This window comes from Tigriopus californicus, chromosome 9 (assembly GCF_007210705.1).
Source record: "Tigriopus californicus strain San Diego chromosome 9, Tcal_SD_v2.1, whole genome shotgun sequence".
Taxonomy (NCBI): Eukaryota; Metazoa; Arthropoda; class Copepoda; order Harpacticoida; family Harpacticidae; genus Tigriopus; species Tigriopus californicus.
The window spans coordinates 6,630,465-6,648,772 of record NC_081448.1 but is presented as its reverse complement, the minus strand read 5'-3'; the positions used below and the strand labels follow the sequence as shown (position 1 = coordinate 6,648,772).

The 18,308-nt window shown below is 43.4% G+C and overlaps 1 protein-coding gene across 3 annotated transcripts; it reads left to right on the top strand.

Annotated features, from left to right (window-relative positions):
* The first annotated feature begins 1,891 nt into the window (after window positions 1-1,891).
* LOC131887038 (E3 ubiquitin-protein ligase PDZRN3-like) lies at window positions 1,892-17,435 on the top strand. Of its 3 annotated transcripts, none has more exons than XM_059235527.1 (5): window positions 1,892-2,814; window positions 12,634-12,990; window positions 14,073-14,237; window positions 14,405-15,876; window positions 16,791-17,021. In XM_059235527.1, exons 1-5 carry the CDS (start codon window positions 2,794-2,796, stop codon window positions 16,870-16,872), a joined length of 2,097 nt encoding a protein of 698 aa, XP_059091510.1. In that variant the 5' UTR covers window positions 1,892-2,793; the 3' UTR covers window positions 16,873-17,021. The 3 variants fall into 3 exon arrangements, with proteins under 3 accessions (XP_059091510.1, XP_059091508.1, XP_059091509.1); XM_059235525.1 differs by having other exon boundaries at window positions 1,893-2,814; window positions 14,405-15,991; window positions 16,791-17,435; XM_059235526.1 differs by lacking the exon at window positions 1,892-2,814 and adding an exon at window positions 12,136-12,270 and having other exon boundaries at window positions 14,405-15,991; window positions 16,791-17,435.
* The last annotated feature ends 873 nt before the right edge of the window (window positions 17,436-18,308 follow it).

Sequence of the window (18,308 nt, the reverse complement as noted above, 5' to 3'; positions counted from 1 at the left end):
TTCGACGCTCCACTAGCCTGGTTGCCCCCAAAATATATCATCTTGAGTGCCAAGATGAAGGTTGAGGTTCTGGAGGTCTCTGAAAAATGCTTGGCCTTCTGGATCAAGATATGATTTAGTGGATTTAGTGCATCGTTTTGACTTTTTATCATGCTTACAATGTTGCAACGAGATGGAAGGATGACAAGCTGATTGTGCTTGTCAGGTGTGCTGCTCTAAAACAGAGTGATGGCTGATGACTGACCATGTAGTTGTCCATGTAGGCTGTCACTCGTGATATATATATATTGAAAAATAAACCACCACCCACCCGTGTCATGGATGATCCAAACTTTAGAAAGTTGTCGACAGAATAATGTATCTACGGATGATATTGAGTCTCCTTGGCTCAGATTGCTTTTTACGATCTATTGAGGGCCATCAAAAATATGAAAACTGACGTTTTTCACGCTCCATAATTGCTTCCACCACTTTTTTTGGTTATTGAACTTATTACTACATGGATTTGCAAAATCGATCCAGAAATGTCTTGTCCAACGGGGTCTGAAAATTACCCATTCACAGATTCATCCTTTGTATTTGTTCGTCATTGCTCCGGGAGCTTTCCTTATGACATTGAATGAGATAAAAATAAATAGAGGCCAACCTAGTTGTATCTAAATTATATATTCTAGAGCTCCCTTATAGTACAATTATTTGAACATATCATAGCTAATCCGTTTATTGAGTCGACTCGTTTTCCATCAACCCAGGTTAGACATGTGGCCATCGCTAGGTTCGTAAGCAGTAAACACAGTGCAGGTAAGTTTAGTTCTGGCCTTATCTACCATGACTAACTTTCATAATGGACTCGGCTAATAGCGACTTCCAGACCCTCGAGAGCGAGACTGAGATCACAAAGAACAGCGGAAGAGAGATCCCTTTTACTGTACATTTTACCAAGTTTGGTACGCACACAAGCCAGTCGAAGTGGGCTGACTGCCAGACAAAGCAAACGAAAAGATTTTGAGGAGAAAATAAGCCCCTTTGGATGTTAGGACTGTAATCTGGGTACAATTCAAGCCATTTATCATTGAACTTGCAAATGCTTCGACATCTGAGAGAGACCAACCACCCGAAGTCAGATACTCAAATATGGTCTTGCGAACAATTCTTCACTCCTACTATCAAGCCAATGGTTCGTTCGAGTCCATTGGCACCTAGTCTCGAATGCATCCTTACTCAGAATTCACATCCATCCGTTGATGTTTGCTCATCAATTGAAGGCTTCTTACGAACATTATTGACGAAGGGTCTTCTTCCCTTACGTCACCAAAGTAATTTACACAGTAAATGACCGAATGATCAGTCTGTCGGGCTCTTTTAGTCGATCATGATTTCTTCAGACGATGCCATCAATTGATGGCAAAAACGTGTAAACCAATTACTCTAATAATCCCTGCCTTTTGGTAACAGTTTAATTGCATTTTGACCTCTCCTTTGTCGTCCAATGCTAAGAGTGCAATTATCGCCCTGTTCGTATTCCCGAGCGACCAGCGATGCAAGCAAACTCAAATGAGCTTGCACTCAAATTACGTGCTGAGCCCGTGATTATGGAATCAGGGCAATCGAGGGCAAGCAAGCCCTTCTCGTCTGGGTCGGCTTTCCCTGTTTTCCCGTTGGGTTCTGCCAATTCAATGCCAGAAAATGAGGTTCTGTTCTCAAAGGCAATTAAGAGTCCCTAGTCCTACTTGAAGACTAGCAAATTGGAAAAGTTTTCTCTCTCTCTCTCTCTCTCTCCCAAAATAATTCCAGTCCCCCTTCTTGCACATCTTTGTCTCTCCAGTGACTTCTCTTCGTTTGATGAAGGCACCCTTTGTCAGGGATCATCGGCTTCTTCATCATGACATCCAAGAAGAAGGGGAGGCCGGATCAGAAAACCGAGGGTTCCTTTGAAAGCGAATCAGTGGATGGGTGGAACATCGCATTGCAGTAGTTTGCCGTTTGAACCGTCGTGCTGTCGCAGAGCCCGGTTCAAAGGCGCTTTTTGTCCGATCTTCGCACGGGGACGTGCGTTCTGCTTAACGAACACGCTGCCCGCTGGTAGCAGCTAGGGCTAACAACTGGCACACTCATTCACATGCCCTGAAAATCTCCAGCTGATCGAGGAGGCTTTTAGATCGAAATGGGGGATGAAGAGCGCTTTCGCTTCATCTGTACAACTACATGCAGGACGTAGTTCTGAGACTTGGTTGCCTTATCGAGTTCAATAGTCTCGCAAGACTTTAGTGCAAGACGAGATTTGGTGCAAGAAGCACGGAAGAGCGACACGAATTGATTGACATCAAAACGTTGATAGCCAATAAATTTTAAAGTCGGCCTCGCTCATGAGTGTGAAACAAGCCCGAAAGTGATGAAAAATTAAGAGGCCCACTTTTTAAAGTGAATCGGTGTCCTGATATTTCTCCAACTTAGGATAAACAGTGGTGTTGTTGAGCCGGCGATTTAATATCAGCTTCTCGTTAGTGAAACAACGACTAAGAAAAGACGCAGACTCGAAAAGCCAGTGTTGGAAGTCATACAAAATATTCTGATCCTCTGTTGTTTGGAATCTTATAGTATCTTACTCTTCCCAATTGATGCCTTGCTCTGTGTTCTATCCAGTTCTGCCGCCGTCTTCATCATCTTCATCAACAACAACCTCATCATCATCATCGCCCTCATACACTTTGCCAATGCCTCGTTTCTGGGTATCGTGTTATCAATGAAGTGATTGAGACATTTTTTGCCCGTGCTTCAAGAAAGATAAACACCATGGATTTTGTCATTTTAAAGGTAGGAAGATTACACGATGTCTTATTTGGAAAAAAAGTTCAAGGTTATCACCCTAAACGGGCTTAAGAACCTGTGATGAACAATTTGGTGAAATAATCAGTTTTGTGTCAAAAGTGCCTGGATCTTACTGAACTGTCAATAGTCGTGCAGAAAGTTATACTGTAGAAGTTGATTTTGCGAACGATGAAATAAACTTTGCAGCCGTTCGTTTTCCAGAGAAAAGCTAACATGAGCTACGGTAAAATGTGTTCTACAGTATACTTAGTCTGCTGCTGACTTCGTCTCTGGACATCGAGAGTTTGAGTTAGAAGTTTGCATTGGATGCTGGATTCCCAGATGGAGGTAACAACGGCCACTTTGGAGTGCGATAAGGAAAAAAATGAGAAAACTTTGAGAAGAGTTGAGTTTTCACGAAGGGGGTGATGGTGCGGATGAGTGAGTTTGAGTATTCTTTTTTTCAAACTGGGAGCACTCTCGTAAATGACAAGTCTTGACATGGAAGATATTGACAGATGAGGTGGATCTAAACATTGGTGCCGTTGCTCTGTGGTGGTTTGATAACCGCTAAAATAGCATCAAGTGTCGTAAAATATTGCCACTAGAATCAATCAATATTCAAAGATGAAATCGAAACCAACTTGTCAACTTTCTAAAACAAAGAAATTGATGCGGTTTGCGTGTGGATTTTCCATTTTTTGCCAAACCTCTGCCATGCGTTCATTCTACTGAAACAACGTTTACCCACTCCCAAGGTGAATAATCCCCTTAAAGGATAGTAAAACGCAAAAAGGCGCAATCCCATTTTTTTGATTATGCAAATGGCAATTCTGTTCTTGGTCCGATTGTCGGCCTTGGCCAAGATGGAATTGGATTTTTGCCTTTTGTGCTCATGCACGAGGCACATTCGTGTAGGAATTCAATTTGATCCTAAATGGCTTGAATTGAGCAATTATGAGTGAGTGAGAGCGAGATCATGATGAAGGAGGAGTCGAATAGGAGGATAGCGAGTGGGTGAAGGCTTCCTCGTTTATGGCCCTCTTGTGAGATCTTTAAATCAAGTCATTGGCTTTTAATCATTGGAAAATGTGTTGAATTCACAAAATAGGTGGCTGGCACAATAGACGCCGCTGAGAGTTTCCTTGAAATCACTTCCAATAAATCAAGCGTTGAAGAGTCAAGGCTCAGTAAGTAACTTTCGACGGGGAGGCAGGCTAGTGATGCCGGTAAGGTTTGTATGTGGCCAACCCTTCAAAGAGCTGGGATGGATCCAACCACAAATATTAATTTTCTGCCTCCTCTTCCGCACCACACTTGACTGATCGCATTAGCACGGAATTGGTGGCTGGCTTTGGTCGGAATTCAAGATTGGAGGCACTCTAGTTGGACGAAAATTGGCCATTCTTCTAGCTTGCCTCATAGCTAATGACAAGAAAGATAAACCTTCAATTTACGACTTTTTGGCTTTAAGAAGTTGAAATTGCAATTGCAAGACTGATGAAAGTCTATCAACATATTGAGGGTGGAGAGATACCTTTCGGATTGATCAGAGCAAATAAAATGAGTAAACTCGATAATACCGTTAACAAATCCTCTTTGTTTGGCCACTTTAGTTACTCTACGGTAAAGACTAAGAACCCCCCTGGACGATAATTTGAAGCCCGGACAAACGTCTAGAAAACCTTTTTAGACCTTGGCCAAGAATAGCCAAGTTTCTTTCTTCGGGGATCCTTTCCACTTGAACGATTCTAAAGTGGGATTCGGAAGAGATACGGAAACTTGGATTCATTCTTGACAACTCAAAAGAATTGGTTTTCCTTTTATTCTTTGTGAATCCTATTCCATTCAACCCCTTCGTTCATTGTGAAGTGTGAGAAAATGGCCAAGATCAACAAAACCGATTTTGCGACGACAATCTTCTTGAGATGGTGTTCCGACTATTCTGCACAGTACCAGTCCTATCCACTACAGACAACTCTGAGAGTGGGCGGCCACACAGACGAGATCGGTCTCCACCGAGCTCTGTGAATGTTCCTTTGTGAGGATTTAAACGAGTGAGATGACGACATGAGATCTTGAACCACATGAGATACACCCATTAAACTAATTAAGTCGAAAAATCTGACACCTAGATAAGCTAATGAGACAGTATTTGGTTCATCCATTAATCTCAACCTGGCCTCGTCAACATCCCCGTTGAAGCTAGAAAAAAACACGCTTGGCTCAAAGGGAAAAGCCATTACAAATTTGGTGTGCTTGTGCTCATTCAGCCACTCCGTGAGTTAACTTTTGAGATCCTAGACCATTAAACCAACACGAGTGGTTTTCATTTCTTCCAAGTTTTTTCCCTTACCCTGGAAACAAAAACCACAAAGATAACAAACGAGAACCATATCTATAAGAAAACATGGGGGAAGCTAGGACGACCCACAGTTGAGGCTAAATACGGACCTCCCCCAAACATCGAGCCATCCCACGACACCCCGTGCTCCAACGGTCTCATATGACTTTTATTGCCTCTTCTAGCCTCACTAAATTGTTCCCTTGGGCGCCCCACACTTGCTGTTGCCAACTTTTAATTAATTCGTACAAGAACAATTCTTGTTGCGACACAACAACATCGAAACGAAAACAGTGGCGTTAGAAAAGTCAAAAGTCTCGAATCCAACGACCCGACCGCTTCTTGCTCCAAATGAAAGTTGTTGTGTTTTTTTTTCTTTTTGCGAGATTGATAACATAAATGCCAAAATGATGTGACTTATAATCATATGACAGGCATTATTTTTTATTGGTTTAACGGCAATATAAATGGATGATAAATCAGCTGAGAAATGGAGAAATCGTTCAGGGCCCATACAACAGCATCAAATCGAGAATCAGTTCACAGTCTTACCAAAAGCGCTAAGTCTGAAATTCAGACTAAGCATGGTTGGTAAACAGTAGATAAATGCATCAATCTTCAGCGAGAGAACCATTTGGCAGTGGAGGTCTGGCAGGTGGTACAATAGCTGCTGTTGATGCACTGCTGCCAAGTTCATCATCAACCGTAATTATGGTCAAAATCACGACAACACGGCAAACAACAGTTCTGGGGAGTCTACCTAGACTTTGGTTCAAACGGACCTACAGTTTTTAGGGAGACCATCATCTTGGTTTAGGTTTAGCTCAATCATCCTGGTCTTCAGAGGTCTGTTCAAGCTTCATAATAGAGCCGTCTCCTCCTTGTTGGTTTTGCAGCCTGATAAATAATGGTGGTGATTTGTGTCATCCCACTCAAGGCAATTTGCAATTTTCTCATTTGCTGACGGGCCAAACTTCATTCAACTCTGAGTAAACACAATCATGCTCGGGGAAAAGGCCCTTAAAACCTGACGTGTCAAAATCAAGCAGATGAAACAAAAGCACCCTCTAAACGCTCTAAAAGTGGCTCAATGCCACGCTGCTCTCGGCCAGTTATCATTTCAAGTTCAAATTCGCCGAATGGGAAAAGACAAAAATCTCCCTTGGATTCGAAGGTTCGTTATGTTATAAAATGGCACGGGACATTCATAAACCAGATGACAGAACTACTCACGCATTCAGTCATTCAGCCAGTTCTAGCTTGGAAGGAGAAAAATCAGCGGATGATGTTGGAAAATGATAATTCCAATGCAACAAAAAAAGGTTGGTCTACCATTTTCCACTTTTGATTGAAGCGTTTGAACTGATATTTTCTAGTTATTTTCTCCTTGTTTCTACCTGGGCTGTGATTGCAGTGTTGGCTCCAAGATTGATGGATAGATCGAGCCTAGGTCGACGTCAATGGCCAAGTTGGACAATCACCAATTTAAAGGACCACACACCAACAGCTATTTTCGTCCACATAAACACTGCACATTCTTCACTCAAACACGCATGTTCACGTGACTTTCTTTGGCTACTCTAAGCATAACAGGCACAAGGGAACGTCGCGGTCCCGAATGAGAAAGGGTTGGCTAATCTTTTGAACAATTGTTTCTACCAATGATAATTTTCTTCTGGCCCCACCATAATTAGTCTCGGTTTAGCAGCTACGCACATACATTGTACTCGAGAGACTTGCTCAATGACATGAAACGCGCAGAATGATACACTATTTTTGCACGAGGCCTACCTGGCCGACTCACCGTTGAATTCATGCTTGTTCAATCCGAGTTGGCAAGTTGGGTGGCTTCTTTTTTTGGGGGCCAGCGAGTCTACGATCGTCGTGAAAATGGTTTTCGAAAAACTTTGGATGTTTCTCAGCTCAAAATCTCCGTCATTTGGCTGAGTCTCCCAACAAAACGACAGATATGGGCATGAATGAATGATGTGATAGCCATTTGTCGTCAGGTCGAATGAGACGGTCAAAGTCGTCAGCGTCCAATGACGGATGAGCCTTTATTCTACCCATTTTTAGCTTTAGGCAAGAAGTTTCTCCCCGTCCGAAAATGACCATTCTCTCTTTCTCTCTTTTCGTCTCCATGTATGTAACTATAGTATCTTGTATAATAAAATATCTCCTTCTTTTTCCCATGCTCATTACGATTACCGAGGGTTGAACCTCGAGGGCTCAAATAAAAATTCTCGTTGCTGATTTCTCATCAGTGATGAGGACCAAGAGGTGAGGGGCACATTGACTCAAAATGGTCATGGATTTAGCAACCGACTCCTTAACAGTAGTTACTGAAATCCTCGCTACAAGATCGCTAGGGCTTTTATGCTGATTGGGTTTCATTTAGCTTCAAGTAAGATCTTTATGTTCTGCATGCCTAAAGAGGATTCCCAAAGTTTTTATCTGACAAACGTGACATCTTTGAATACCTACCAATTAAGAGACCTCTGTGGAAGAGCCAGAGCCATTTCTATCGTTAGCATGTCTCTCAACATCTGAACACGTTTATGACGGGGCTGTCTTCTCCATACAGAGAAAAGATCAACTCTACAACCAGCGTCCAATGAAAGAATTTCTACCATTACTATTCCGCGAGCTAGGTCAACCTGTCGAATATGATTGATGCCAAATTTAAAGTGAGGAAATTTCAACCCAAACCCCACATTTTGTTACCTCGCTCTGCGGAGATCCATTCCAAATTCAGAAGAGAAAAATTCCGCGGGCGTTGATCGGTCAGACCTGCCAAGTAGAGGCTATAAAGTTTTCAAGATTCTCGCCTTGTCTTGATTCATCCTACTCCATCGCCCTTTTGCATGCCTCCGTCTCCATGGAATACTTTGGTCGTTTTCCATCATTCCCAATAAAGAACATGGTACACATTGTTTGGCTCAAGGTTTGCTTGCTTCGAGGCGAACGAGACGACCCCAAGTCTGGCCTTATAAGGACAGATTCTGCGCATTCTACCCTCATCTACACTCGCTCCCATCCGTTGTTGCCTTCGCCTCCTCCTCCTCCTCCTCCTCCGCATCCTCCGCATCCTCCTTCAGTTGTACAATATACAGAGACCAAGCCTCGGAGGATGGTCCTCCCAAAACCCACCGACCGACCCTACTAACTCATCAGTTATCGCCACCCTTCGTTCTTTCTTTTTGGGGGAGAACGGACTCAGTCAGTTAGATCAGGATGACTCATGGAAACACAATGAGATGGATGCCACATGCACAGAACGACTATTTTAGGAGCTAGATACGAGTCTAGGAGTTATGGGTATGCATTCATCGAACGAAAAGATCTTGGACCACCAATGCTCATTTTTTCCTTTGAGGATCCCTAGTTCGAGTCTTCAGTAATAGAGACGCAAGTTATTGATATCTTGGGAGCCAAAGATGGACCTCATCCTGATTAAGAAAAAGGCTCTCACAGAATAAAACCAAGTTCTTCCGTTAGTTTTAGAGTTATTTAAAAGTTTTGTCCACAAGCTGAAGCTTTTTCTTGCTTTAGACTAGCGACTGGAGCTCGAGGGTCTTTCGATATTTCAGTATATCTCGAGCTGGTGTCAAATGACTTGAGAGGCTCTGAATCACTGAACGACGAGACATTGGCTAAAATATTCCATTACTGTAGAAGCTTTCAAGCATTAAAACAAATCTTCGCAACCATTTTGGAATTGACACAAGCTATCCATTGGGGAGCGAGCAGTCGGCAAAAATCGAACCAGATTGGCCAGCTCAGACCGGGGCCGATAAAATCCGTTTTAGATGATTAACAAATTGCATGGCTATCATGGCGGCAGTCAGAGCGGAAACGATTTATCTTGACACGTTGTGCCGAGTTCTTGATCAGATTGATCCTTTTGAGACACCCTATTGGCCTTCCAATTTCATCAACCATTCGATGATGGAAATGGTAACAAACCCCCAGAGATTGGAACCGAAATGAAGAGAATTCCGTACATCCTCCCCAAGTCCCGCCAATATCTGGGGTGCTCCATGAACAAACGAGCTTACCACATTCTGCACCACAGTATGTGTACAATGTGCTAGTCGACTGCTCACATACTGTTGTTGTTCATACCTCAATCAGCGAGGAAAAGAGCGCATACTAGGATGAGACGATGATGAGACGACTCGGACTGCTATCACCATCACCATCACAAACGAGATCTATCTTCAGATTTATGGGGTGTGGATATTGATGATGGAGTTTTCACGCCTTCACCAAAAAGCACTCCCACCATCCCACCCTCTGTTACAAAATAACACACATCCCCCTTTACCCATCAAGTGAGGGAGATTGTAAAATCTAAATCATCTTGGCATCAGACTTCCGCCAGAAAGGTGATGGTAAAAACTTGTTCTGTGCTTCCTCGTTTTGAGAACAGTCATTGCCAAAGCCTGCCTACTTGCTTCTTATTGACGAAACCGTACTAGAAGCATGAGAAGCTCACTCTCATTTGATTCATGTATTCTAATATCTGATAGCACCACCTAGATACTGAAATGGCATTTGCCACGGAGAAAACTACAAAACCATCTACCCAGTGGCCCAGTGATCGTTTCGTAGTCCATTGAATTGGAGCGACCCCCCTCGTTCATAGCAATGATATTAGTGATGAGATCCACATGATAATCCAATGTTTTAAATCGGAAGATCAAGGCTCCCTCATGAACACCCTTCTCGACTCACAATATGTTGATATCATGAAGCGAGTCAGAACCTGCCAGAGTCATCATGTGCACTAACGCTACTACATGCTATACCGAGTATGAACTGACTACTGGCTCCCATTGCTTCGGGTGTCTGCCATATGTTTGTTCGCAGCGACGTTTTTGTTGAATTATCAGGGTTTGATATCTCGGTTCTAGAGAGGCGATATTTCTAACAGCTCAAAATGGCTAGCTTCTGCCTCAGTCAGAATTGCCATCATCACCACCACCCCATTCTCAGAATGAGAGACCGCTGTTTTTACTTTTTTTGCATTGGCGAACGCCTTCGTGTGGTTTTGAAAGTCAACAAGCAGCCGGAGTGATTGTGTAATTCTGCAATGGGAGAATCCGTTATGGTTGTTAGTGTTCTTGCTCCCCACTCAATCTGTGGTAGACAGTGTCCTAGTGTCTTTTCCTCTAGGATTTGTTTTCCATTCGGCCAAACAGATGCGAGATGTCAAATCACTCAACCACAATGGAATTCGTCAATGGACTTCATGTCATATTTGGCATAGCTTGACCAATGCTCTCCTCCCAGAAGGTTAGCACGTGTTCATTCACTTACCTTCAGAGCGTGTAATTACATATTGAAGAATGCAGACGGACATTGCACATGTTTAAGTCTAGGGCACTGTACATCTTTTCAGAACTGCAATTACATTGACATTATTTGATATGCTCATAGATAAACGTGATTACTGTAACTTAATTCGTTGGGCGGCACATTAATTGGAGTAGCTACAATTCGCATATGCTCACAAAACAAACTAATAGTATTGATCACTGATTGGTAATAAGCTTTTGAACTCATTAAAATGTAATCATCGATTGAGTTAGACTACTATCATAGTGGTGGTCAAGATGTTGGGTCTCAGTTGAAAAGTGGCAAGTTCGTTGCATGAGTTGGACCAATCAATCGAGAGAATTCTTTCGCGTTTCCATTTATTCATTCATTTACAGGGAACATTTCTTGGAGAATGGACTGCCCTGCCCTATCAATTACTCTTTTATTCAACTGAGACTGACTCTCCTCTCCTGATACGTTTTATTGATCTGCTTTGGGTGACAGTGACTAAATGTCAGTTTATGACGAATGATCGATTCAGAATTACTTTCCTTTCACCCACCTTGTTTTGTACTGAAGGTTGGCACCACATTTATTGTCCTTCTTATCCGTCAATATGATACCTTGCTTTATCTTCTATATTTCCAAAACGTACCCGCTTACTAATATCGTTGCCGGCTATCAGTTACCCAAAGTTTCCATTTTATCCGACAGATGTGTCAGGTTTCCATTCTGCGGTTGAATCGGTCGGTCGGAAGAGACAGTTTTTGCGAATTGTTTCATCTGCATTGGCTGACGTTTATTGAACCCTAGCGTTAGTCTGATTCTTGAAATATACTTTTATGGGTGTTCAAGAATGATCTCATTTGAGAGAGTGCACTGGATCTTTTTCAATATCGTTTGCTTTGTTTCACATATTGCCCGGAAGTCTCCTAATTTGATCAGGGCTTTCGTCACACTTTCACTCACGATTGGTTCTGAACTCCGTCGTTGATAAAGTTGCCAGATGTTTCCGCTGACACGCTCCTTGATTCGATTTGAAAGCGTTTCATGAGCTGGTGGTGTTGGTGGAGTTTGGTATCGCTTGGATGTACCTACCTACGAGTACCACCGTTCACTTGGTCGGGAGCCAAAGAGAGAGCGATGATGATAATAATAATAATACGAGTGTAAGTGGCAAGATACTCTTTTGATCCCCCACCGGGTTCAAACGAATGATGGACAGACGAGTTGTACCACATGTTCAACCAAAGGCATTTCCCAAGTATGCGTGTCAAAACATCTGACGGGAGCAGGTATGGGAGATGTGTTCGTATGTACGTAGTATGTATACTTTATGTTTGTGTGTACCGTAGTATGTGTATCGAGCGCCAAAATGAAAGACAGATGGCAAGGTTGAGCTATGAGGCAGAAGTGCAATACCGGTAGTGATCAAAAGGAAGGTGCCGGGAACGAGCTCATGACTACTCGTCAAAAGACGTCAAACAATGAAGGCGGGCGCATCATGACGTCGTCAGATGACATACGAGTGACTACTACTAGTAGTAGCACTTCAAACTGAGCGACGGGAGAGGGATTCTAAGAGTAATTAGGTCAATTGAAGAGAAAAATATTCCAAGGTGTGACGGGCCTTGTTTGTGTCACTTATTTGATGAACTTGAAAGCATTTCTCCACGAGTTTCATGAGCCAAACCTAAGGCTCGATCTATAGTGTGCGTTGACAGCACACTGAAGTTGATATCAGGACCGAGAACTCTGGGATTTGCGTCTTAGAAGAGAACCAAGCACATTTGAAGGTGATTTTATGGTCTATTGTCGTTGAAGGGGAAGAAAATCAATCGGCTTATCGGATCCTCTTGGCTCTTTCTATCTTGGCTGGCTGGCTCTCACCTTCTCCTAACCCCTTTGCACTTTATCGCAGAGCATTACTGATCAACTACACTCAGGCCAAAAGCCAAGTCAAATCGATTCAGCGATTGATTCTGGACCATATCGTGGTGCTTGAATGAAACATCAAATCTGATCGTTATCATTCCAATCGTTGGTGGTGGGATATTGATCCCTTCGATTGGAGTTTGAAGTTTGGTCGGTCAGGCCAGAACGTGAACATTCCATCACAAGATTCAATCTTCACCATCGTCTCCTCTTTCCATTTCCAGGTCAATGGACGTGATGTCTCCCAATCTACACACGAAGAGGCCATGGAGGCTTTCCTCCAAGCCCAGGAGCCCATCACGGTCGAAGTTTTGCGTCGTAATCCCACTTCGTCCTCGACCCCATCGAGCATGACGAATACTCAAAGCACAAGAGGGGGAGGCAACAACAATTGTAACAACAACAACAGCAGCAACAACAACAACAACTCTGCCTACTCTTCAAAACGGAATTCCTGCTATTTCCCGTCGGAGAATATTGGCAATTCCATCGCCATTCAAACCGAGGTTGTTCTTGGCGGGATTGATCTCCCAACTTCGCCCACTCGGGACGACTTACTTCTTCCCTTTCTTGATTACGAGGTAATAATGATCTCTTTCAACACTTGCATATTCTTCTCAAATGAAAAAGAGGCACCACATTTTCGTCAGGCTGGGCAGTGGGAGAATGGAGGGGGACGGAGAGATCATTTGGGGAAATCAGGTCGACAGTCTGACCACAAACCTCGTTTTTGAGCAAACACCAAATGTGCCAAGTGACTAGAGGAGGGACGACGTGTATGTAGTAGCTAGATTTCATAGCACCCTTCGCAAGTTCGCAAGTAGCAGCACCTACAGAACTATTGCAAGATAAAGATGATCGAGTCCAAGGCCATGACAAATGTGAGTGTCTTAATGTTTGCAATTTAATAAAAACGAATGCTGTTGCCTAATGAGATTAGTCGGGAAAAAGGCCAACATAGGGAGGCTGTCCGTCTTGAACGAGAAACACATCACCAGAAATGTTTTTCTCCATTGATGGCTCAACTTGAACAAACATTGATAGGAGTGGGTGCCGAGAGAGAAATAAAGGCAAGGTCTGTGCGCACTTTCAGAGTGTCCTGGACGGGAAAAGCTAAGAAAGTGATGCAGATATCTGCTCATCCAAAGATCATTTACCGGCTGTTTGCGCTTGATGTTGGAAATGCAAGGATAACCGTGGAATCTCGTTTATTTCCTCATTGCTATTGCCATTCCCTCCCCTCTTTGCTTGCTTACTTGCTTGCCTGGCTTGCTCTAAACCTTATCGTTGTTGAAGATTTCCACGGCAAATCCGTAGTAGGGCAAGTTCCCCAAAGGAAGGAGCAAAGCATCAAGAGGAGGAGGAGGAGGAGGAAAAGGAAGGGAGAACGAAAGAAATGATGGTCTTTCGGGGGATATGGGCTTCGCAGTGGTGGCAAATCTCGTTTATTCAATAGACGTCGCCATCCGCGAGTCGCTCGCGATCTTTTGCAAGTCCTTTGTTAGCCAGCAACGGGAAATGGAAGGAAAATAGTCCCTTTCATGGGTTGGAGAAGCCTAGCTCAATTGTAAATTGGGCCAAGCTTCCATTTCCCCTTGAAGAGTGGGAAGGAAAATCACTATCAACTTTTTTCTAACAGATATTTGTTCTTGCCATGTTCCAGGAGGTCCTTTTGCAACGATCTTCGGCGAATGAGCGTCTCGGCCTCACCCTCTGTTACGAGACAGATGCGGAAGATGGCCAAACAGACATTTTTATCGATGACATCCATCCAGAAGGACTCGCCGCTTCAGATGGCCGACTCAAGCTCGGGGATCAAATCATTCAGGTGGGTGGGTACTGGGTAGTGGTGCATTATTGCAAGCCAAACATGAGAGTGCTGCCATTAGCTTAATTACTTCTTCTTCTTCTTCTTAGCTAAGGAAGCCTGGCAGCTGCAGAGCGCTAGACCGTTTTCTAGCGCAAGTGAATTATTGACTTCATTTCCGTTTTCAGATTAATGGTGAGGACATTAAGACTAAAGTGCAGGCCCAGGAAATCTTCTTGCACAGCCAGGGGGACATTAGCCTGTTGGTGGCTCGTCCACCCATTCATTACCAAGCAGGTAGCAGTAGTGCTAACGGTGATGACTTTGTGTTCAATGACGAAAATTTGAACGAGGAGGAGAACGGAAGAAATGTGGATAGTTTGACAACTAACCCAAGGGTGTCCACAGAAAGTGGAGACAACTCCCTTCTACACCTTAAAAACAATGAGGAGTACATTACCTCATTATCATCCAATGGCTCGACCTCTTATCATCCCGGTGACACACATCTGAAGGTCAGACAAGGCAGCTCGAGCTCCCGAGATAGCGGCCATGCTGATCTGAACACGAGCAAGTCGAGCTCGTCAACGTCCTCCTCACGTACCGGAGACAGTGCCATGTCCCCTTCAAAGGATGCCGTCATTTCGAAGAGTGCACAGGGTCGCAATCCTGAAGACTCTTTGGAAGACGAAAATGAAGAAGTCATGAATATTGATAAAGAGCTGTACTATGTTGACAAGAAGCTTAAGGACATTCGGCTCGACTGCGAGGCCATGACTGCCAATAACAATGGCCGAATATATTTGCAACAACAACATTCCTTTCATCATCTTGAGTCACTGAACGAGCCCATTTACGAGACTATTCCCGAGATGAGTGAAAACGAGGAGGTCTACTGTTTGCCTGTGGATTCCTTGAAGAAGATGCAGAGTTCTCCTAAAAGAGCTTCGTTCAATATCAATAACAGCCAGCATCATCAATTGAAGGCAAAACATCTTCCTCTCAACCACCCGCAACAGAAATCTCGAAGCAGGTCCAAATCGAGCGATTCCAAGTATCAAGGCGTTAATCGTTTAATTCGTTCCACCAGTCTGAATAAGTACGATAAGAACAAGAATCCAACTGAGAACGGGTTTGAAGGTGAGCGGGAAGATGGCAATCGGTCGGCAAAAATCAAAGAAGTCGAGCAATGGCTCAAGTCCACTTGTGATGAGCATGGATTCCAAAGCACCCCAACTATCTCAACCAAAGGCCCATCTAAGCCTCCTCCAAGTCGATCCATATCGAGTCATCAGGGACTTACTTTACAACTGTCAAATCAAACTGGATCCATGCTATCACTCGTAAAGAAGGCACCGGAAAAGAAGAAGACCAACCGAGTGAACATGCCAGCTAAGATGCCCCTCAAAGGAACCATGCCGCGCCCTTTGAATCTCAACCCACCCACCCCAACGATTCCTTTACCCAATGACATCATGTACACCAACTTGGAGAATCTCCATGACACCATGCGACTTCAACAAGAAATCCTGCTAAAGAACAATGTGGTCAACCGTCGTTCCAGCCCAGTTTTCCAAGCTCCACCCCCACCTCCAAACTCGGCGGATACCAACGAGAATAGTTGGGAATGGAAAGTGAAGATTCGTCCTGATGGGACTCGGTACGTGACTCGCCGACCCGCTCGGAATCGACTCTTGAAGGAGAGGGCTCAAAAGTTGGCCGAGGAACGGTGCAGTGGCCTCACCACGGATGATGATAACATGTCAGAACTCAAGGTAATACATCCAAGTACAAGAGATAGGTGCCCAACTTTGAGACGTGAAGTCAGTCTATGTTGACACACTAAAGAGACGCAACAACGGCTAAGCTCCATTCTGAGAGTGTTTTTCCATTAGCTCTATGCATGTGGTAATGAAGCGGATTTTCGACCGACTTTTGCGGAAAATATCCTGTGACTCTAGCTCCTCGGGTTTCATGGTGGCAAAGGAGGCCAATGTACCTTGTAGACCTCTTCGTAACTCATTAGCCCATGAGTTCCATCCTTCATTTCTAGTTATTACTACAGCTAAAACAGCGCCCAAAACAGCGAGAAGTAGCAAACGGGAAATTTGGCTCCCAGAGTCCAGTGTCGTTTACTTACACTGTGGTAGCTTGTAATGCTATTCAAAGTCCTTGCTCCTTCAAAGTCCTTAGCCCGAGTGAAAACAGGGAAAGGAAATCGTAGTGAAGTTCAGATTTTGAAATACACTCGTCACATGTTTTTCAAAACAGTCCCTCATGAAATGAGTTAATCTGTCTGACCTGATTTGGCGAGCAAGTGCGTCCGTCACTGCGAGCGTGAAAACAAGCTTGATTGTCATCATTGCATGTCTTTTTAAACCAGTCGTTTGAAGTTGGTTCGGCCAAAATAGTTTTTCCCATATTTTGAGGAGTTTTGGTTGAAGACAAAAACATTTTTGTAACGAGCCATCATTGGGTCAATTATAGATTATTATGTTACTTTGACGACGTCATCACTTCTCCGCTGTTGTTGTTGTCATCAACATTTTTGTAATCCTCATTTCCTTTCAACAGGTTGGCAAATATTGGTCCAAAGAGGAGCGGAAACATCACTCAGAGCAAGCCAAGGAGCGCCGGAGAAAGCAATTGGCCTTGATCCAAGCCAAAAACAATCTCCAACAACAACAGCAACCGAAACAACAACACCAACAACAACATCAATATCAACAACAGCATCATCCCGATCATCAAAAGCAAACACATGCTTCTTCTGTTGACAATGATTCGCCAGGATTGTGCCCAGGAAGTACCATCTCTCCCAAAGGGTTGACCCATTTGTCACAGCATCTCTGTCAACCTCAACCAAAACAACAGCCTCCTCCGCATCCTAATGAGAACTCGCCGCCAAGGGCTCAATCTTTGGATCCTGTTCTACTCAGTGTGACCACCGTGTAGCCATCTCCATGTGCCCCTCAGCAATCATCATGACGTCTCTTTTCGCCTTTGTTTCGCGTTGTTTTTCTGTGATATCTTTGAGTTTCATACCCGATTTTGTTCTCAAAGGTTTGGTCAAATTGACCGAAAGTTTCATAACTATAATTATCATTATTATACTGTTATCATCGTCTCCATGAAATCAATACTACAATGTACACTTACCGGTTCAATAATTTGGGCCGCCTTTTCTAGTCATTGAAAAATAAACCACTTTCAAACATATGGATATTAACAATTGTTTAATGGAGAAGGGGTCTGTTTAATCAAACTGCCGTTGGAAGGCAAGAAAGTTTGACAGATTCTTTTTTTGCGGCAAGCTTTTTTGGTAATGAAACTTCAAATTTTAGCGTGTTTTGCTGGCAACCGCGGATTCTCGATCCTATTGTATGGATATGGAACAAACACTACAGTACACACTCTAGAGAGCGCTTGGCCAGGATATTGGGAAAACACGAAAATCGACCACAACTTTAGAAAAAAATCTCTCCAAGAGCACCTTTTTGTTGGTTGCATACTAGTGGGACTAGGTTTGAGCATAATTGTCATGTCATCCTACGATTTCCTCACGGGGAACAAAAACTTTTTAGATTGCGTGTGGTATCCAAACTCTTCTAATTCATATGGGACCATGTCGTATGGCACTGTACCTAGTGCTTCATCATGCCATCTACTGAATTGTTTGTAGGGAGCCTTATGTGCAACAAAGTGGCCTCGACATGTCAGGTGTACATATTTGTTTATTCAAGTCTATAAGATTCCTCGGTTGCCGAAAATGGAGATGAAAGTGCAAAAATTGTCCATTTAATCCTATCGTAAATTGATTCAATTTATGTCTCTTTTTAATTCGCCGAAGGAGATTAAAAACATAAGTATGCCTCCTCATTCACCTCTCCGACTTCTTCGACAAACATCAGTTACATGATACGTGGAGAAAGAGGATCCTGAGCTTTGATTGCAAGACAAGCAATTGATAAATATTGAGATAGATCTGGAGCAAAATGTCTAACCACGTCAAGCTGCAAATGGAATAACTAGCTTTGCTTTGGGGTTAAACAAATACAAGCCCAAAGTAAAAAGTTAGCTCCGATCTTGAAC